The 21,990-nt window shown below is 46.2% G+C and overlaps 1 protein-coding gene across 3 annotated transcripts in view; it reads left to right on the top strand.

The window, feature by feature from the left end:
* The window catches only part of GABRR3 (gamma-aminobutyric acid type A receptor subunit rho3), a 160,215-nt gene extending 138,659 nt beyond the window's left edge, over nucleotides 1-21,556 (top strand). For all 3 annotated transcript variants that reach the window (XM_073584411.1, XM_073584409.1, XM_073584408.1), the window contains 3 exons: nucleotides 888-1,040; nucleotides 12,950-13,146; nucleotides 21,048-21,556. In XM_073584411.1, coding sequence (XP_073440512.1) covers nucleotides 888-1,040; nucleotides 12,950-13,146; nucleotides 21,048-21,341 — 644 coding nt within the window. In that variant the 3' untranslated portion in view covers nucleotides 21,342-21,556. The remainder of the gene's footprint in view (nucleotides 1-887; nucleotides 1,041-12,949; nucleotides 13,147-21,047) is intronic.
* The last annotated feature ends 434 nt before the right edge of the window (nucleotides 21,557-21,990 follow it).

The following is a 21,990-nucleotide window of genomic DNA, read 5'->3' as shown; positions in this document are numbered from 1 at the left end:
ATTAGATTGATACCTAGCTCCCACTTTTTAAGTGTGCATTAAAAACACTTCTCTGTGAACAAGCCTATCACCTCGACTCACTAACTGTCTTACCTTGAATTGAATTTATGGTCTGTATATGTCTCCACCTAATTGTAAGGAACGGCGGAATATGTTGGCGCTATTTAAATAAACATTATTATTATTTTATTATTATTCTGTATCTCACAGGTGAAGCGTACCTATAATAAAAATTACAGACCTCTCCATTCCTTGTGAGTGGGAAAACTTGCAAAATTGCCAGTGTATCAAATACTTATTTCCCCCACTGTATACAATTAGGGTAAGTTCACACTAGATGTTTTTTTCTGCAGCAAAACCTGGCAGGAAAGAAGCTGCAGAAATAAAGCATGTTTTCCTTGGTTTTCCTTGTTTTTTTGCTGCATTTTTTGTGCTCTTTTTGCGGCGGTTTTGGCATGCTCGGCATGATTTGTCTCTTGTGCATACTGATTAAAGTTTAGGGTTGAAAAAAAATTCTATTCCATAGAATCAGGTCTTGGCACAAAAAACACATCAAAACCTGATACCTGCATTTTTGCAGCGTTTTTCACCATCCATTCAAGTCAATGGGTGAAAAACGCTGAAAGAAGTGACATGCTCTATGTCCAAAGACACATGCAAAGCACAAAATACTGATGACAAAAAACCAATGTGTGTGTATGAGATTTCGGAAATCTCATAGACTTTGCTGGTGCTGTAAAATGCAGCTGAAAATTTGCATTAAAAAATGCTGAAAAAATGCCCAGTGTGAACTTAGCCTAAAGATTCTTCCCATAGAACAAGTAATCCTGTATCATGCCCCTGTAACCGGCAGGATGAATATTACACAAATGTCGTCTGTTTAATAGGATGGTACAACAGACTCTTCATCAACTTCATCCTGAGACGGCACATATTCTTCTTCCTGCTTCAGTCCTATTTCCCAGCGATGCTCATGGTGATGCTGTCATGGGTTTCTTTCTGGATTGACAGGAGAGCTGTACCTGCCAGAGTATCACTAGGTAAGCGTGACTGCCCAGAAAAGCACCTTGGGGTTATTCACCCCTGGGGACAATTTATTTTCTTATTTAAATGCATGTAATTGAGGCTTTTAAAAACAAAACATTTCTGCAACTTGGTTTGATTAAAAATGTTGCACCATTTACTTTTTATAGCCTCTGTGTTGCATTACCTATGACAAAGGGTATCCATGACTCATGTGAGCTTCACATAAATGATCCAGTACCCTCCCACACCCCATAATTACCTTCCGTAACCGAACCTCATATCCCAATAAAGGACAAAGCCAAAGTTGGATTAATTGGCCACAGCAGCCATTTATTAACATTAAAGTACAACAATTTACAAACAGTTCACTCCCAAAAGGGGTGGATGGTCCTCAAAGCCCAAAACCCTTGTATACCGTAAATAACCACAACTTTCACCTTGGCCCCAGGTTAAGTCTTACCCCCAGCCCAGCTGCTAGGCACCAGCTCGAGGATAGGTAGCAACCAACCTGGCCAAAACCAAAACCCATTAACGGGCCCACTAATTATCCCTTCCACGGGATTGTAAATACCCAGTCCACTTGAATTCACCGAGGGGAGTCCAGGACCTCGTAAGATCCCCCCCCACAAATCCGCCATTTTCCAATTCCACCAACTTCGAGGACCTCCCCCCCTGCCAAGAACATAAATGTTCTGACCCCCTCAAACATTTTTGTCCCCCCAAATTCTCAAAGCTGTTTCGATACCCTCTTGTATAGCCAAGCACCACATGTCTATACCAACCACATTCAAATGCACACCGTCGGTCTTCCAAAAAGCACCTACACCCCACTCCAAGTCCATGTGTCTCACTACAACCGCCCCATTCCTTGCCATGAAGCGAGAAGCAGCCTTGGTCAGTTTGATCCATGCCTTGTTCACCCCATCTACAGACTGCGCTCCCCTCCACACTTTTCAGAAAACAATGTCCGACCAAACAATCAGAACCTTTGGGAACATCGTCCATAAACGCAACATGTCAAATTTTATGTCCTTTATTAATTCCCTACAAGGCCTCTTCCCCAAATTGTTACCTCCCAAATGTATTACAACTATATCAGGGACCCGATCCAGGCGCACAAAGCGATGAAATTCAGGCAACAACTGTCTCCATACCATCCCCCTTTTACCCATCCAACGCAGGGTACCAAGGAAAACCTAACTGTCGCCCATCCGGACGAACTGCTGCCCTCAGTGCGGCCCAGAAAACGACTGAGTGTCCCATAATCCACAAACTTTATTTAAAGACCACCATTACTTAATAGTCAAAAATTATTTAAAACACTGCATTATACCACAAAAGAATGATCACCACTGGGAGGTGCCTGTCCCTGCACTGGCAGATTCTCCCTACCTGACAGCGGAGGTTGGAGCCCTAGGACCTGCATAATTGGCCCCCCCACTCCACAGCGGCTCACCCTGCTACCCCTGTAGGGCCCTATAGGGGTAGCAGGGTGAGCCGCCGTGGAGTGGGGGGCCAATTGCGCAGGTCCTAGGGCTCCAACCTCCGCTGTCAGGTAGGGAGAATCTGCCAGTGCAGGGACAGGCACCTCCCAGTGGTGATCATTCTTTTGTGGTATGATGCAATGTTTTAAATAACTTTTGGCTATTAAGTAATGGTGGTCTTTAAATAAAGTTTGTATTTTTAGCAGAGTTACAAGAGAAAATGTGAACCTCTTTTGAATTTGTCTCTTGTTATATTTTTTGAGACTGTGATTCCCGTCCCATAATCCACACCAGCCGGCGATCGTTGTCTGCAACGGAAAAGAAAAACAACAACACCGTTAAAAAATTACAAGCATATCAGGAGCCAAATCAAATCAAAGCCAGGCGAACGTATGAACGGAATCTCTCTGATTCCCAACGCCCAATCCTCTTCACCACTTCTTCATATAGACTCATCCTGGCAGCTTCCATAGCAGCCCCGATCCAAAATGAATATCCACTGCAATCAGACGACGAAATGCCCTCCAAATTCAAACAGTGCCTGAAAACCGCAATAAACTAGAAGCGTGACAGAAAAGACCCATCCGCATGAACTAACAACGGTCACCCAAACTACCCGCCTGTTTCATGAAATTATCTACAGAAACCACTGGACATAAGGGGGAACCTTGAACCCGAAACAACACCACTTTATAACCTTTACCTGTCACATCCGTCTTGGAAGAACGGATGAACACTACCACCCTATCATCAGAAACGTCTACATCTTCCCGCAATAATCCCCCCTTTTTTACCCTGGAAGGGCTGACCAATTCTCCTAAATGAAATGCCCCAAAGAACGCCAAAGCTAAAGCTGCACAAAATAAGTCCATCTCCCAAGCGGAAGAACAAAAACTAGATAATTGCTTTCCTATGACCAATAAAACTTCATAAGTTACCGGCCTCCTACCATCCATTGACCCCCACCCTTTTTTCCAACCCTTAACCGTTTGAAGTACCAAAAATGATTTTGTCGCATCCGTAATCCCTCTAACCTTAAAACCAAAGGATAAACCCGCTAAAAACTTACTGACCTTAGACACTGACCAACCCGCCTCCCAATAATGACCTACAAGCAACAATAGTAGACTCTCATCATCCATGTCAGCGTGACGCCCTCCAAGCCTGCCACGCCGCCCAGGCTTGATCATATTGCTTCCAAGACCTGACAGACAATGACTTAGAGAATAACTCCTTCACTGCTCGAAGGGCAGGTTCCACAGTTCCGCAGGGAACTCCAGGCCCGCTGAATCCTCTTGAAGTCCCGACTTCAAAAACTGGTCCCACTGTGAATTAAAATTAGCATCAGCAACAGGATTAACAACCCCTTCTCCCAATTCTGCCACAATCCACAAGTTAAACTTCAGACATAAATAAACCATGTGTTGCAGCACTTTTACAATTTCTGGTGACGCTGCAGATAGCGTATTTATAGCCGCCACCACCCCAGTGTGTTTGCAATAAAACAAATTTTTCTGTCCCGCACCGCTCCTCCCCACAAAGATAACGCTGCTACCCTTGGGAATAACTGAGCCAAAAGCTGATTTGTAGCAAAGCCCTGCTCACGCCACGCACTAGGCCATTCAACCATCAACCATTTATTTTTAAAACACAAGCCAAAACCGAAATATTCAACTACCTTAAATGTAAAACCCAAGACTTCTGCACTCTCCATTGGCCGAATCCAAATCGATTTACCATTGTAGTCCACTAAAAAGAGTGCCCACACTTTTAAATTCTCTTTCAATTCCTTTTTTAGTCTGATAAAATGTGAGGGAGATTTTACTCCCGCCGTCGCCAAAGACAGCCGACGACAAAAAATGCGCCCCATCGGCATAATCCTACAGGCAAAATTCAGTTTGCCCAATAATGATTGTAGATCGCGTAGAGTTATCTCCTCAAAATGCATGCGTGTTGAACCTCCTCTCGCAGAGCAATCACTTTTTCGTCCGGCAATCTACATTCCATAGCCACAGTGTCGATCTCCATATCGAGAAAGGTTAGAGAAGTTACTGGCCCAACAGTTTGGTCCTCCACCAGCGAAACTCCAAATCTATTAGCCACTCTCTCCATTGTCCGCAACAAAATTGAACAATCGGGGGCTTGGGCCGGACCAATAAACAAGCAATCATCCAAGTAATGTATACACGAATTTAAGCCTGACACATCTTTAACAACCCATTCTAAAAATGTAGTAAAAGTTTCGAAATAAGCGCACGATAGCGAACAACCCATTGGAAGACAACGGTCAACAAAAAACCCCCATCCCAAAAACAGCGCAACAGATGCATGCTACTGGGGTGCACTGGTAATAAGCGAAAAACCGCTTCTATATCCGTTTTTGCAAGCAACGACCCAGTGGCGTAACTACCGGGGTAGCAGCCGAAGCCGTTGCTTTGGGGCCCGGCCCATATAGGGGCCCAGGTCCCTGGCTCCAATCGGCGCTACCCGGGTAGTACAATTAACTACAACTCCTCCCCTAGCAATGCATGTCTCTTGCACTTGCAGCCCCCAGCTGGTGCTTATTCCATTTTCAGTTCTCCGGTGTTCTTCCTGCTTTCAGCGTCCGCTCATTACGTATGTGCATAAGTAATGAGCGGCTCATTACATATGCGCATATGTAATTAGCGGCACCACATGGACGCTGAAAGCAGGAAGAACACTGCTGAGATGAGAAGATGGAACAAGCACCAGCCAGGGGCTGCAAGAGACAGAGAGAGAGGTGACTGAGTATAACGGAGGGAGGCTCAGGGGCAGGCTCTGTCTGGCCTGGCGGGCTACCGGGTAAATATACACCATGTGGTGCTGGGCACTATATACCATGTGGTGCTGGGCGCTATATACCATGTGGTGCTGGTTGCTATACACCATGTGGTGCTGGGTGTTATATACCATGTGGTGCTGGGTGCAATATACCATGTAGTGCTGGGTGCTATATACCATGTGGTGCTGGGTGCTATATACCATGTGGTGCTGGGTGTTATATACCATGTGGTGCTGGGTGCTATATACCATGTGGTGCTGGGTGCTATATACCATGTGGTGCTGGGTGTTATATACCATGTGGTGCTCGGTGCTATATACCATGTGGTGCTCGGTGCTATTTACCATGTGGTGCTGGGTGCTATATACCATGTGGTGCTGGGTGCTATATACCATGTGGTGCTGGGTGCTATATACCATGTGGTGCTGGGTGCTATATACCATGTGGTGCTGGGTGCTATATACCATGTGGTACTGGGTGCTATATACCATGTGGTGCTGGGTGTTACATACCATGTGGTGCTGGGTGTTATATACCATGTGGTGCTGGGTGCTATATACCATGTGGTGCTGGGCGCTATATACCATGTGGTGCTGGGTGTTATATACCATATGGTGCTGGGTATTATATACCATGTGGTGCTGGGTGTTATATATCATGTGGTGCTGGGCGCTATATATCATGTGGTGCTGGGCGCTATATACCATGTGGTGCTGGGCGCTATATATATACCAGGTGGTGCTGGGTGCTATATACCATGTGGTGCTGGGTGTTATATACCATGTGGTGCTGGGTGTTATATACCATGTGGTGCTGGGCGCTATATACCATATGGTGCTGGGCGCTATATATATACCAGGTGGTGCTGGGTGCTATATACCATGTGGTGCTGGGTGCTATATACACCATGTGGTGCTGGGTGCTATATACACCATGTGGTGCTGGGTGTTATATACCATGTGGTGCTGGGCGCTATATACACCATGTGGTGCTGGGTGCTATATACCATGTGGTGCTGGATGTTATATATGATGTGGTGCTGGGTGCTATATACACCATGTGGTGCTGGGTGTTATATACACCATGTGGTGCTGGGTGCTATATACACCATGTGGTGCTGGGTGTTATATACACCATGTGGTGCTGGGTGTTATATACATGTGGTGCTGGGCGCTGTATATACCATGTGATGCTGGGTGCTATATACACCATGTGGTGCTGGGTGTTATATACCATGTGGTGCTGGGCGCTATATATATACCATGTGGTGCTGGGTGCTATATACCATGTGGTGCTGGGTGCTATATACCATGTGGTGCTGGGCGCTATATACCATGTGGTGCTGGGCGCTATATACCATGTGGTGCTGGGCGCTATATACCAGGTGGTGCTGGGCACTATATACCAGGTGGTGCTGGGCGCTATATACCATGTGTTGCTGGGCGCTGGGTGCTGTATACCATGTGGTGTTGGGTCAGCAACTTAAAATATAAAATTATCAATGCTTAACTAATTTGATTGTATTGACTGAGTTACAGGATTAGGAATAATTGTGTTATATTATTTCTAATTCTGTTACTTAATGTGACTCTAGTATGCATTATCAGTAAGGGGGTGTGTCTTGAAGGGGGTGTGGTTTTGAGGGGGTGTGTCTTTAAGGGGGCCCCGTTTAAAAGTTTGCTATGGGGCCCAATCAGTTCTAGTTACGCCCCTGCAACGACCCCTTTTCGCATACCCGCACCCAATCCATAGCAGCATCAAACGATGTATACGAAACGGAACACAACTGTGGATCTAGCCCGTCGTTCACCGATGACCCCTTTGGAAAAGATAAATGATTAATAAGCCTGAATTTATTGGGTTCTTTCTTGGGAACCACCACAAGCAGCGACACCCTCAAATTACTGAGTGGAGCCGTTTCAAATGGACCCGCCATCCTACCCAAAGCCACCTCCTTATTTAACTTTTCAGAAACCACATCTGGAAACTGGAATGTGGAATTTAAATTCCTTTTTAACAACCTAATGACCTGCTTCACAAAAGGAATTTTAAAACCTTCACCAAAACCTTCCTTCAACAAAGAAGCTGCCGTAGCATCAGGGTACCTATTTAGGTATCCCGCCATCGCGTCCAGAGGTACCGGCGTCTCCCCTTTTTTCAACTGCATCCCCGCCTCTCTGTTTAACCCCCCAGAGACACTTTGCTGCTCCATGGGTGCCCCCGCATGCCAAACATTCGTGTTTAAATTTACGCTTACTCCCAAATTTACAGGCCCCCTCATTAAATGCAAAGCACAGTCCCTTCTGCATTGTCGCTGAGTGCCCTGACTGACCTGAATTCCGCCATGAAAGGACTGAACCGGTTGCGCCTCACTCGATGGAACCATCACCCTCATCCATAAGGCTATATCCTTATGATCCCAACGAATGGAAGGCCAAACTGCCTTCCGTTGCCGAAATTGTTCGTCATATCTTAGCCAACTCTGACTGCCGTAAGCCCGATACGCCTCACCTATCGCATCCATATAACAGAAAAGGCCTGAACAATTGTCAGGTGCTTTTTCCCCAATCACACTTGCCAAGATGGCAAATTCCTGCAATCAGTTTGAAAATGTCCTAGGAATCAAACGAAATCTCCTCCTTTCTTCCTCCTCCCTCTTTGTGTGGCATTTGCAGGTACGCAGGATGCAGTGACGAGTCGCGAGACACTTTGGTGCTTTCTAAAATAACGTTTATAAGACTAGAGGGAACTTTCCTCAGTCACTGCCTGATCGCCAACAGGGGTAACACGGGTTGCCCTCGCAGGGGCTCTAGACAAGCAAACACAAATAGGTAGAACACGACTACTTCCGGCAATAGCCGGTCACTATAGGGCTGCAGTTTGGCCGACTACGGGTCCTTAATTGTAAAGTCAACTTAGCTGTCCAGACGTCCCTCGCCGTTCGGCTTGGTGGTCTTTTGGCGTAGTAGTTGCTGGGCCCAGTTGCTGAGGCGTTGACGGAGTCTTCGCGCCCTCCGGCGCGCTGGTGACACTGGGGCCCCACAGGCCCCGGCAGAGTCCTTGGACGGGTGGGCCGCAGGCCCCGGCCTGGGGCAAGCAGTAGCGATGGGTGGTGGCGAATGACAGGCCACCTGCGCAGTTAGCGGCTGCGACGGGGAGTCCCGCGGACAGCAGAGGCCTTTGCTGCAGACCGGAGCAGGGCAGTGGTGGCCGCCGACGGCACGATACTTGCCACGGCCACGGGCGAGAGCGGGGCGGCGGCGGGGAACAGGCCACAGCACTTCCGTCAGACGCCCCTCTGCCGCTCATTAATGACGATGGAACGCCCGTCCCTGGACAAGGATATACCAAACCACCCCCAAGACCCAATGCACCCCGCATACTGCCCACAATTCCCAATCCATGCGGCTGACAGTGACACTCCCCTTGAAGCCCGCACACCCTGGCTAAATCCCTAATGCCATGTAATATAAACCCAATACCCCCACTAATCCCCCCCAGATATTACTTCTCTGCCCTCAGGGGAAACTAAACGAGGGTCAAATGGAAAATGAAGGTCACTCTCACCTACCTGCCTGGGTGCTGTGTGCCCAGCAGCTGAAGGTCCAGATTCCTGATGTATGGGTCCTGTTCTCTTCCCCAGCTGGTCATCTGATAGTTCAGCAGCTCCCGGGTCTCCATGCAAGCCAGGCCACCAGCCTCCCACAGAGTTTGTGCTGGCTACCTGTACTGGGACCCTCGGAGCCGCCGTTGTGCTGGTGCTGGCATGTGTGTCCTACTGCCCACTTCCAGATAACTCCCCCGCCATCCGAAATGGGGGTGTATAAGAGGCGACAGAGGCAGCCGACTGCTTCCCCCTCCCATCTGCAGCCATGATTCTGCTGTCTCACTTGATCCTGCGCTGCCGCTGACTGCACGCTGTTAGCCGGGCCAGCCGACTGCCACCCGTTTTGTTCCAAACGTTGAGAGGCCCCCCGGCCAGGCCCCCGTCTCTTGGATTGCCTGGCTCCACATCGCCGAGCAGGCCCTGCTACCGCACGGGCGCCCACGGCTCCAGGTCCAGACATTCCCGTTGTGCTGCATCTGACGGGAGGGAGACCGACCCCTCCCCCTGCTGAAGGCCCCACCGTCTAGCTGGATTCCTCCCGGCTCCCTGACGGGTTACTGCCTGCCGGTGGGCACCGCCAAGAGCCGGAGGGTCCCCGGAGGGGCTCCTTATGCGACGCTGGGCCCGAGGAGTGACATCAGGACTTAGGCGTTCCGGAGGCCTAGACCTCCGCGCCCGGCGTCCATCTAAAGGAGCGTGAGGGACTCCTGTCACTACTCCCTGATGCAGGCCATGCACAGAAATCTGCAGCCATTCGGTGCCCTGCGTCCCCGCAGCATTTCTCAGCTGCTGCAGCAAAGCCTCGACATCCATCACTGGAACAGGTACTCCACAGCTTCTTGACTGGGCCGGTGAGTACCTAAAATGGTTGCCCCAGTAAAATGGCCACCCCCTTTTATATGGCCCCCCTTTTCCTCACCACAACATTCCCCCCTCCCACCTGCATCCCTGACTTAAACTCCACCTCTCATAGTCCCACATTGATTAACCCCATAAGCACTGAGTTTGCACGCCAGCTCCCTTTATTCCCACGTCACCTCATCATGTCGGCCTCCCTTGAGGCCAGGGGCTCAGTACGGCCTTTCTTGACTGGCTGCAGAAGGAGGGAACTGAGAAACCATCAGTCAGCCCACCTTGACTATCTCACAGGGAGTTTTTAACTCTGTCTTTTTTTTCTGAGCTCCTTTCAACTTTTTTTCTGAGCTCCTTTCAACTGATTGATGACTACAGACCAAGTCAATGGTGAATGTGCAGGAAAACTAATAGTAAAAAAGTAAAACGGTGCAAAATTTAGAATAAAACCCAATCACAAAAATGATACTTACGTTTAAAAAAAAAAAAATTTCCTTAAATATTGGCATCTCTCTTAGTCCCTAAAGCATCATAAAAAAATACATAGAAACCGTATTATAGCACCAGGCGCTAACCGTGACTGACTTCTGTAGTACAAGTCCGCCATCTACTGGACATTATGTGGTACTGCTATGAATATAACTGACACTGAATTCTATTTTAATATAATTATTGATCACCTTGTAGGACGATTGCACAAGAAAATATCAATATTGCAGCTTACAATAAATATATAACATTTATTAATACAAAGTAGGATAGTGCTATGCTACAAATGGATCTGGATAAGGCTTTAGTCACACTTGCATATTTTAATTTAGTTTATCTCTTCTGTTCCAAGAACAGAGAAATGAAACTCAAGAAGAATACAGATCCGCTATATAATGGAAGCAGATGGGCCCTGTCGACTACAATGGGGGCTGCCTAGTTCCCATTATATATTCAGGTTGTCAGCAGAACACAAAGCACAGTTTTCTTGCCATAATATAATAATAAATTTTATATTCTGCAGCACTTTACATTTCAGAGGGGATTTGTACAGACAATAGACATTACAGCATAACAATAATCACATACAGTAGATTATAACAAATACCAAGAGGAATGAGGGCCCAGCTCGCAAGCTTACAGTCTATGAGGAAAGAGGTAGACACGAAAGGTGGGTGGTAACATTTGCCCTGATTGTATGGACCAGCCATAATGTTAAGTGTGTAACAGTACAGACACAGAGGGCTAATGGATGCATAAAGCATGTGGGAACATGATGCTGGGTACCTGGTTATGGTAAAACTTTTGGCTCTGCCACACAGGGATAGGTTAGGTTAATGTGTTGAGGCGATAGGCCAGTCTGAATAAATGCGTTTTCAGGACACGCTTAAAATTGTGGGGATTGGGGACTAATCGTATTGACCTGGAAAGTGCGTTCCAAAGAATTGGCGCGGCACGTGTAAAGTCTTGGAGACGGGAGTGGGAGGTTCTGACTATTGAGGATGCTAACCTCAGGTCATCAGCAGAACGAAGGGCGTGGGTAGGGTGGTATACTGAAACAAGGGAGGGGATGTAAGGTGGTGCTGAGCTACGGAGCGCTTTGTGGGTGAGGGTAATAAGTTTATACTGAATTCTGGAGTGGATGGGTAACCAGTGTAATGACTGGCACAAGGTAGAGGCATCGGTGTAACGATTGGTGAGGAATATGATCCTGGCTGCAGCATTCAAGACAGATTGGAGAGGGGAGAATTTGGTAAGAGGGAGACCGATTAGAAGGGAGTTACAATAGTCGAGACGAGAATGAATAAGAGACACATTAAGAGTTTTTGCAGAGTCAAAAGTAAGAAAAGGTCAAATTCTAGAAATGTTTTTGAGGTGCAGATGACAAGAGCGAGCCAGTGATCGAATGTGGGGGGCGAAGGAAAGCTCGGAGTCAAGTATGACCCCAAGACAGCGGGCATGTTGCTGGGGAGTAATAGTGGAACCACACACAAAAATAGCAATGTCGGGTATAGGTACATTTGTAGAGGGAGGAAACACAAGGAGTTCAGTCTTTGACAGGTTCAGTTTCAGATATAGTGAGGACATGATGTTAGACACAGCGTTTAGACAATCGCCGGTGTTTTCTAGAAAGGCTGGCGTGTTGTCAGGAGAAGAAGCGTATAATTGGGTGTCATCAGTGGAACGGGGTCTTCCAAGCTGGGGTACCTCTTTCAGTACCACCCCGTGTTTTCAGTGGTCCGCTCTTCGTTGGCTGGAGTCTGAATGAAGGACGCTGGCTGGAATTCCTCTGAGTGCATGGGCGCATATAAAAGATCACTGCTTCTCCATGGATTTCCAGTCTGACAACACTTTACTCACAGGACACAGAATATATCACACAGATACAGAGGGCCGGCCAATAGACAAGCGTCAGGCCAGACATACATTACAAAAGCAGCAGGTGGCCGGAGCCTGCGTATGTTTACTGTGGGAATTACAAAGGTAGGGGGAGGGCGGACACTGCTGATACATTAGGGACATGCATCTCACATGGAACCTATTATATATACATATAACTGCACAACATATTCTGGGTGCTGAGTAGTTCTGTAACAATCAGCATAGAGATGGTACTGGAAACCAAATCTACTGATTGTTAGACCAATAGGGGCAGTGTACAAGGAGAAGAGGAGGGGGCCTACAACCGATCCTTGAGGAACCCCAACAGTAAGGGGAAGGTGAGAGGAGGAGGAGCCAGCAAAAGATACAGTAAAGGAGCGGTCAGAGTGATAGGAGGAGAACCAGGAGAGAACGGTGTCCTTGAGGCCAATGGAACGGAGCATAGTGAGGAGGAGCTGATGATCCACAGTGTCAAATGCTGCAGAGAGATCCAAGAGAATTAGCATGGAGTATTGACCGTTAGATTTAGCTGTTAGTAGATCATTAGAGACTTTAGTGAGGGCAGTTTCAGTAGAGTGTAAAGAGCGGAAGCCGGATTGGAGAGGGTCGAGAAGAGAGTTATCAGAGAGATAGCGGATAAGACGGGAGTGGACCAGGCGTTCCAGGAGTTTAGAGATGAAGGGAAGATTAGAGACAGGTCTATAGTTAGCGGCACAGTTTTTGGTCGAGGGATGGTTTTTAAGTAGTGGATGTATGATGGCATGCTTAAATGAGGAATTCCTGGTGTTGATTCTTTCCAATGAACAGGTATCACCACTGTACTGACAATGTCCACAATCATCACGGGAGTCAGTGCCTCAATGCCTCAGGTGTCTTACATTAAAGCCGTAGATGTCTACTTGTGGATCAGCTTTCTATTCGTCTTCCTATCCGTTATTGAGTACGCGGCCGTCAATTACCTGACTACAGTGGAAGAAAGAAAACAGCTAAAGCGGAGAGGAAAGGTAAAGAGCGAAAGATCAGAGGAGGAGTAGAAAAAACTAAGTGTTTCCCTAGTGGAAGAAAGAAAACAGCTAAAGTGTTTCCCTAGGTAAATGCTGCCCAATCTGCCGGCCCCATGTTATAGAGCAGGGGGAGCTGAGCAGAATGATTCAGTATAACCTGTTTTGATCATTTATTCCTCTACTCCTTCTGGGATTTTGGGTCCAGTGGACGGTCCTATCAGTGACTGACAGCTATCTATGTGTAAGTGTACATACAGATATAGCGGTCAGTCACTGATCGGCCCAAAAATGCAAAATCAGCCTGCAATCTTCATTCCTTTATTTTCAGTTTGCAGCCTATTCCAAGATTCAGATGTTACCCTTGTGGGAGTGTCTCTCCCAGTAATATAGGCTGGATATGAGGTTTGTGTGTATCCAGGGTGCTGAGAATTTCCTCTTCATGTGCTTTTCTCCTTTCATAAAAATTGTTTTCTTTGCCGTCCTTGAGATACTTTCTCCGCTCTCCACTGCCAATTTGTGTACCCCTTCCAGGGACGGACTGGAATTTAACTACAGACCCTGGCATTAAAAGTACATAGGCCCATGTTTTCCTCCCCCTGATGCTCCGTCTCAACTGCACCCTGAGGGCACTGATACTGTTGACAGTATAGCAATCAATGCGGCCCACGCCTGGACCAGTCCATCTGGCATTTGCCAGAATTGCCAGATGGCCAGTCCGGACATGCCCCCCTCCCATCTCTGAGAAAAGGTAGGAGAGCAGAGAAAGCCGTCATAACTGGGCAGGAACGCTGATGGATTTGTAACATTTTAGCAGATCACTCAACTAGGAAAACCACAGACACTGCAGCAGCCAAATGGTAAAAGTGTGAAAGTAGCTCTCCCAGCTAAAATGTTACTGCCTAATTCCTTCTGAGGGCTCGCTCACACGAGCGTATGAATTGAGTGCAATACGATAAAACATTTGATTGCACACGGACAGCACAGAGATGACAAGGGAGAAAAAAAATCGTCCCGCTCTCCTGGGTGAGAATGGGACTGACTTTTTATATGCTAGTGTGAGCGAGCCCTGATTGTAACTGCAGTGTAGTGTATGTAAAAATACTGCGCTGTTCCACATCGCAACCACATGACTGTAAATCAGACTGGTCGGCTCACACACAGGGGCGTATGTGAAGGGCCGGAGCGACTTTCACAGTGTAACCCTATGAGACTCAGAACAAGACTCCCAAAGACTTAGACTGAGAAAACTACTAGACTGAGAAACCTACTTCTGGTCCTCACATTAGAAAGACCCTGTAGGAGGTGACTAGTCTGAGTAGTCCCGAAGAGGAGCGGAGTGGTGCAGTAATCCAGAGAGAAGGGGGACTGTGATTTGTAAGTGTTTTAGAAGTATATTCTGAAGGGATTAAGCAGTACAATTCTATCTGGAAGATCTACTTTATGAAGAATATTTACAAAGTTGCTTATCTTTGCTTTCAAGAAATAAAGATTTTAAAATATATGTGAAGGTGTATATAGCCTATAGGATGGATGAGAGGAACCTCTGGCAGAGCAGTCAGGAGTGACCATATGTGGTACCCAGCTTGATATATAACTTTGGTGCATGACTTGAGCAGAATGTTTTCCTGCATGAAGCCAAGGCACAGTAGCCTACAAAGGCCAAGACTTTCATGGCAGAGTTTCCACCTGGTTTCTTTTGTAAGAGGCTCATTCACTCAGCACAGCCCCGGCATCCAAGACTACGTTCCCGCAATGACCTTTTGGTGAGTTTTTGAGGCTTATTTAAATTAGGTTACTTGTGTTTTGTTTTTTTTATTGCATTTTTTGTGCGTTTGTATCACTTTTTTGACGCTGCAGTTTGTGTCTCTTGTTGACGTGTCATGGGAGTAACGCTGCATTATTTTTTATACTTCTATCTGGCTTTGACAAAACTTTATTGATATACTTAGGTGCAGATTACATGTGTTTTTGATGCATTTCCACCACGGAAACCCAGTAAGAATGCATGTGCGTTTTTTACTTGCAAATTTTCCACATCTATTGCAAGTCTATGGGGAAATACCGCACATAAAACTCAGCGCACCCACAAGGGAAATTGACATCCTTCAGATCTGAAGCACGCACCAGAGGTCAGTTTACGCTGTATTAAAAAGAAGCGCATTGGCCAGGAGATTTCTATAAATCCCATCCACTTTGCTGGATGTGTAAGACATTGTTTTTTGATGCAGTAAAAATACACAGCATCAATAACTCACCAAAAGCTCATTGTGTGAACATAGCCTAAATGTAAGTGAGTACGGAAAGTAGTCAGACGCCTTTAAATTTTTCACTCTTTGTTTCATTGCAGCCATTTGGTAAATACAAAAAAGTTCATTTTTGTCTCATTAATGTACACCCTGCACCCCATTTTGACTAAAAGAAAAACAGAATTGTAGAAATTTTTGCAAATTTATTAAAAAAGGAAAACTGAAATATCACATGTTCATAAGTATTCAGACCCTTTGCTCAGTATTGAGTAGAAGCCCCTTTTGAGCTAGTACAGCCATGAGTCTTCTTGGGAATGATGCCACAAGTTTTTCACACCTGGATTTGGGGATCCTCTGCCATAATTCCTTGCAGATCCTCTCCAGTTCCGTCAGGTTGGATGATGAACATTGGTGGACAGCCATTTTCAGGTCTCTCCAGAGATGCTCAATTGGGGTTAGGTCAGGGCTCTGGCTGGGCCAGTCAAGAATGGTCACAGAGTTGTTCTGGAGCCACTCCTTTGTTATTTTAGCTGTGTGCTTAGGGTCATTGACTTGTTGGAAGGTGAACCTTCGGCCAAGTCTGAGGTCCAGAGCACTCTGGAAGAGGTTTTCATCCGGGATATCTCTGTACTTGGCCTCATTCATGTTTCCTTCAATTGCAACCAGTTGTCATGTACTTGCAGCTGAAAAACTCCCCCTTAGCATGATGCTGCCACCACCATGTTTCACTGTTAATAATAATAATAATAATAATAATAATCTTTATTTATATAGCGCCAACATATTCCGCAGCGCTTTACAGTTGAACAGTTTCAAACACAACAGTCATAAGTAACAACGTTAACAATACAATAATTAAAGCGAAATAAGACGACCCTGCTCGTGGAGCTTACAATCTACAATGAGGTGGGGGAGATACAAAGCACAGGTTTGTATTTACAATGATGTATTTACAATGACGGTCCAGCCATCTTCAAGGGGTGGGGGTTAGATGGAGATAGTGAATGAGCTACACACACACAAACATAACATGACTTTGATTACTGAATGTGATAGGCCGCTCTGAACAAATGTGTTTTGAGCGAGCGCCTAAAACTATGCAAATTGTGGATGGTCCTAATATCTTGGGGTAGAGCATTCCAGAGGATTGGCGCAGCACGGGAGAAGTCTTGGAGTCGGGAGTGGGAGGTACGGATTAGGGCAGAGGTTAGTCGAAAGTCATTTGCAGAGCGCAGCGGTCGGTTAGGCCGATAGACAGAAATGAGGGAGGAGATGTAAGGGGGTGCCGCACTGTGGAGAGCTTTGTGGGTGAGAACAAGTACTTTGAATTGTACCCTGTAATGAATTGGCAGCCAGTGTAATGACTGGCGAAGAGCGGACGCGTCTGAGTAACGATTAGCCAGATGGACAACCCTGGCTGCTGCATTAAGGATAGACTGGAGAGGGGAGAGTCGAGTGAGAGGGAGGCCAATTAATAGAGCATTACAGTAGTCCAGGCAGGAGTGGATCAGGGCGACAGTGAGAGTTTTTGATGTTTCCATGGTGAGAAAAGGGCGGATTCTAGAGATGTTCTTTAGGTGTAAGCAGCATGAGCGGGCAAGAGATTGTATATGGGAGGTGAAGGAGAGATCGGAGTCGAACATAACACCCAGACAGCGCGCCTGCTGTCGGGGTGTTATTATGGTGCCACCCACAGAGAGGGAAATGTCAGATTTAGGGAGCTTAGTAGATGGTGGGAGCAGAAGAAGTTCAGTTTTGGAGAGGTTGAGTTTCAGATAGAGAGCAGACATGATGTTGGAGACTGCAGACAGACAGTCAGTGGCGTTCTGTAGTACAGCGGAGGTAAGGTCAGGGGATGATGTGTACAGTTGTGTGTCATCAGCATAAAGATGGTACTGAAAGCCAAATCTGCTGATGGTCTGTCCAATTGGGGCCGTATAGAGAGAGAAGAGAAGGGGGCCAAGGACTGAGCCCTGAGGTACCCCAACAGTGAGAGGAAGAGGAGATGAAGTGGAGCCAGAAAACAGAACACTGAAGGAGCGGTCGGAAAGATAGGAGGAGAACCAGGAAAGAGCAGTGTCCTTAATGCCTAGTGACTGGAGCCTAGAGAGTAGGAGAGGATGGTCAACATTGTCGAAAGCTGCAGAAAGGTCGAGAAGAATGAGCAGAGAATGGTCACCATTACGTTTTGCTGTCAGAAGGTCATTGGTCACTTTGATGAGTGCAGTTTCTGTCGAATGTAGGGGCGGAAACCGGACTGTGAAGGGTCTAGGAGGGAGTGAGTGGAGAGGTAATGGGTAAGGCGTGAGTATATCAGGCGCTCCAAGAGTTTAGAGATGAAGGGGAGATTGGAGACTGGTCTGTAGTTGTTTGTGCAGGATGGGTCGAGGGTGGGTTTCTTTAGTAATGGAGTAATGATAGAGTGTTTGAAGGAGGAAGGGAAAATGCCAGAGGAGAGGGAGAGATTAAAGATTGTAGTTAGGTGAGTTGTGACGACTGGGGAGAGAGACTGGAGGAGATGTGAGGGAATGGGGTCGGTTGTGCATGTAGTCGGACGAGAAGAGGAGAGGAGCCTGGAGACTTCTTCTTCTGTGATGGGAGCAAATGTGGAGAGTGAGCCAGGGGAAATGCAGGGAGAGATGGGAGTCACTGAACTTGGTGATTGGGAGCAGATTTCCTGACGGATATTGTCTATTTTCTCTATAAAGTGGGAGGCCAGGTCATCAGCGCAAATGTCTGTGATAGGGGCTTGTGCTTTTGGCCTGAGGAGGGAGTGAAAGGTGTCAAAAAGTTTCTTGGGGTTGTTGGATAGTGAGGAGATCAGGGTGGTGAAGTAGGTCTGTTTGGCGAGGTGAAGGGCAGAGTTATATGTCCTTAACATAAATTTGAAGTGTATGAAGTCTTCTGGTGTGCGTGTTTTCCTCCATAAGCGTTCAGCACACCTAGAGCATCGCTGGAGAAATCGGGTTTGCGATGTGAGCCAGGGCTGTTTCACTCTGTGTTTGGAGGTTCTGAGGGTGAGGGGAGCTACTTGGTCAAGGGTGCTTCTAAGAGTGTCATTGAAGTGATGTACAGCCAGATCAGGACAGGACAAAGAAGAGATTGGGGACAATGATGAGTGTAGGGAGTCTGAAAGTGTATGAGGGTTAATGGCTTGTAGATTTCTGACTGAATGGTAGGTAGGAGGGTGCTGGAGTGAGCGAGGATTTGTGAGTGTAAAGGAGAGAATGTTGTGGTCAGAGAGGGGAAGCGGTGAGTTATCTAGGTAGGAGATTGAGCAGAGCCGGGCGAAAACCAGGTCCAGGGTGTTACCGTCTTTGTGTGTTTCAGAGGTTGAGAGCTGAGAGAGGCCTAGAGAAGTGGTTAGTGATAGAAGCTGGGATGCAGATGTGGAAGTGGGGCTGTTAATGGGGATGTTGAAGTCTCCCAGGATAAGGGTTGGTAGTTCTGAGGACATGAAGTGCGGCAGCCAGGCAGAGAAATGGTCCAGGAAGTGTTAGTACTGTAGTACTGTATTTGACAGACGATGAGCAGTGCCTGGGTTTCTCAACACATACCGCTTAGAATTATCACCAAAAAGGTCTATCTTCATCTCATCAGACCAGAGAATCTTATTTCTCATAGTCTGGGAGTCCTTCATGTGTTTTTTAGCAAACTATATGCAGACTTTTATATGTCTGGCACTGAGGAGAGGCTTCCATCAAGCCGCTCTGCCATAAAGGCCCGACTGGTGGAAGGCTGCAGTGATAGTTGACTTTGTGGAAATTTATCCCATCTCCCTACTGCATCTCTGGAGCTCAGCCACAGTGATCTTGGGGTTCTTCTTTACCTCTCTCACCAAGGCTCTTCTCCCATGATTGCTCAGTTTGGTTGGATGGCCAGGTCTAGGAAGACTTCTGGTGATCCCAAACTTCTTCCATTTAAAGATTATGAAGGCCACTGTGCTCTTAGGAACCTTGAGTACTGCAGAAATTCTTTTGTAACCTTGGCCAGATCTGTGCCTTGCCACAATTCTGTCTGTGAGCTCCTTGACCTGTTCCTTTGACCTCATGAATCTCAATTGGTCTGACATGCACTGTGAGCTGATTCACACTGTAGGATTATAGAAGCACAAATAGGGTCTTATCCGATATTAAAGGTGCAAATAATACTTAAATTCACTCACCTGAAATATGAGTAAAAAGGTACATAGGATTGTTGTAGTGAAACCTCCACCAGGGGGAGCTGGTGAGGGAAGGGAGGTTACACACTAAGAGTAGCAAACACTGAGCAATAGCACAGGTGTGACAGGTAACGAGAGAGAATGGTCAGACGAACCGAGTCAGAAACTAGCAGGAGAAGACGTACTAGAAGGAGCAGCAATACATGTAGTCAAAATACCAAGTCGAGGGTCAGAAAGCCAAAACATGAGCACAGGGTCCTGAAACGTGAGGCAAAATACGTGGTCGGGGTACAAGCCGGGAAGTCAAATGCCAGAGAGGAAACATAGGAGCAGAGACGAATACCAAGAGATCAGTCCGGGTCATACATGTGGATACTAGTCAGAGGCAGGAGGATCACCAAGGTACAAGGGTCAGAGGCTCTAAACTGGAAGCTTGAGCTATCACTAACACTGGTCAGCAGGCTGTGAGAGACTGAAATAGCCCAGCTTGCTCCAGAACGAGGCTGAGGAGCTTAACCCCCACATGACCAGTCTAGAGTGAAGACAGCAGAAAATAAACTCCGGACTGGACCATGACAATTGTCAGTCAGCTGCCGCACATCCACAGGTAAAACCAGTGACCGCAGAGATACTCAGATTAAAGGAGCTTTTCGTGGATTTACTTCGCTGCTAAACATGACTCAAGATCAGTTATTCATAAAGGAGAATAATGATTTATTCATAAACCCAACGCGTTTCGAAGTTTAAACACTTCTTCCTCAGGGGATGATATAAAATTATTGTAATTTTTATATCATCCCCTGAGGAATAAGTGTTTAAACTACGAAACGCGTTGGGTTTATGAATAAATCATTAACCTCCTTTATGAATAACTGATCTGGAGTCATGTTTAGCAGCGCAGTAAATCCATGAAATCTGAATGCACTGAGCTGTGAGGTCTTGTATAGACAGGTGTGCGCCTTTACAAATCAAGTCCTATCAGTTTAATTAAACACAGCTGGACTCCAATGAATGAGTAGAACCATCTCAAGGAGGATCACAAGGAAATGGACAGCATGTGACTTAAATATGAGTGTCTGAGCAAAGGGTCTGAATACTATGACCATGTGAAATGTAGGTTTTTCTTTTTTAATAAATTTGCAAAAATTTCTACATTTCTGGTTTTTTTTTTAGTCAAGATGGGGTGCAGAGTGTACATTAATGAGAAAAAAAGAACTTTTTTGAATTTACCAAATGGCTGCAATGAAACAAAGAGTGAAAAATGTAAAGGGGTCTGAATACTTTCCAAACCCACTGTTCATTCCCAGCATGGAGGAAGTGCGAAAGGTGGCCTGAAAAAGGGCATGGTAACAAAAATTGCAATACCTCCAAGTTGGCAAGCATGGTACAGATTATATGTAAGGGATGTGAATTCTCTGTACAGCGCGCCAGAATATGTCAGAACTTTGAGAAATAAGTGTCTCACAACCAACCTGCATGTCATTTTTTTCTAGTCTTCTACAACGCTGAACCTGGAGGCGGTGCAGGCCATGGCGTTCGATGGCTGTTACCACGACAGTGACGCTGACCTGAACTATTCTGTGCATTCTGAGGAAAGCGCGTCTCGCGGCAGGGCTGCCAGCGTGGCCACCATAGACGCGACTCGTGTGAAGCGCAAAAAATCAATTAGAGGAAATGTTGGCAGAATAATCCTTGAGAACAATCACGCCATAGACACTTATTCCAGGATCATCTTTCCCGTTGTCTACATTTTGTTTAATTTGTTCTACTGGGGCATGTACTATTGAGAGGGGATAAATCTGATTTTGTACATGGGATTATAATTTCCAAATGTCTACATGGAAAAACCTGAGGATCCTGCGCTCAGAATTGGACTCCTAAGAGATATTAAATTGATAAATGATATTGATGATGCCGGCGTTGCTTACACTGTATTTCCAGTCATTTGGTCAGTTTCTTGTAGAGATGTGCCTGCACTAATAAAACACCATATTTTTATTTACTAATATCTCATTGTTCTCTTCTGTTGTGACCTCCACTGAAATCCATGAAAACACTAAATGGAGAATTCATATTCACAGCATTGGCTCTTACCCATTGTAGCATTGATGCGAAAAGTGCAGGGCTCAAAAAGCTGCAGGAATTTTGCAAAAAGTTGAGTCTGAATCCATTTTGATTGCCTGATGTTATATGCAGATTTTACTGTAGATTATTTTAAAGTAAGTCTGTCATCTCCCAAAATTTCCTTTGACTCCACAAATTGGTTTTAGGGTATGTACACAGGGCCGGTTTTAGGCAAAGTGGGGCCCTAAGCAAAGTTTAAAATGGGGTCCCAAATGCTAAAATATTGCACATCACAGAGAAGCATTTTGGTTGTATTTACATGCGCTGAGTTCAGGACGCTAAATGAGTGTGAGCGACAATATTGAAGTCGTT

The sequence above is a fragment of the Dendrobates tinctorius genome, unplaced genomic scaffold (assembly GCF_039654945.1).
Source record: "Dendrobates tinctorius isolate UK_male_01 unplaced genomic scaffold, ASM3965494v1 ptg000084l, whole genome shotgun sequence".
Lineage (NCBI taxonomy): Eukaryota > Metazoa > Chordata > Amphibia > Anura > Dendrobatidae > Dendrobates > Dendrobates tinctorius.
This window is presented reverse-complemented; position numbering and strand designations above follow the sequence as displayed.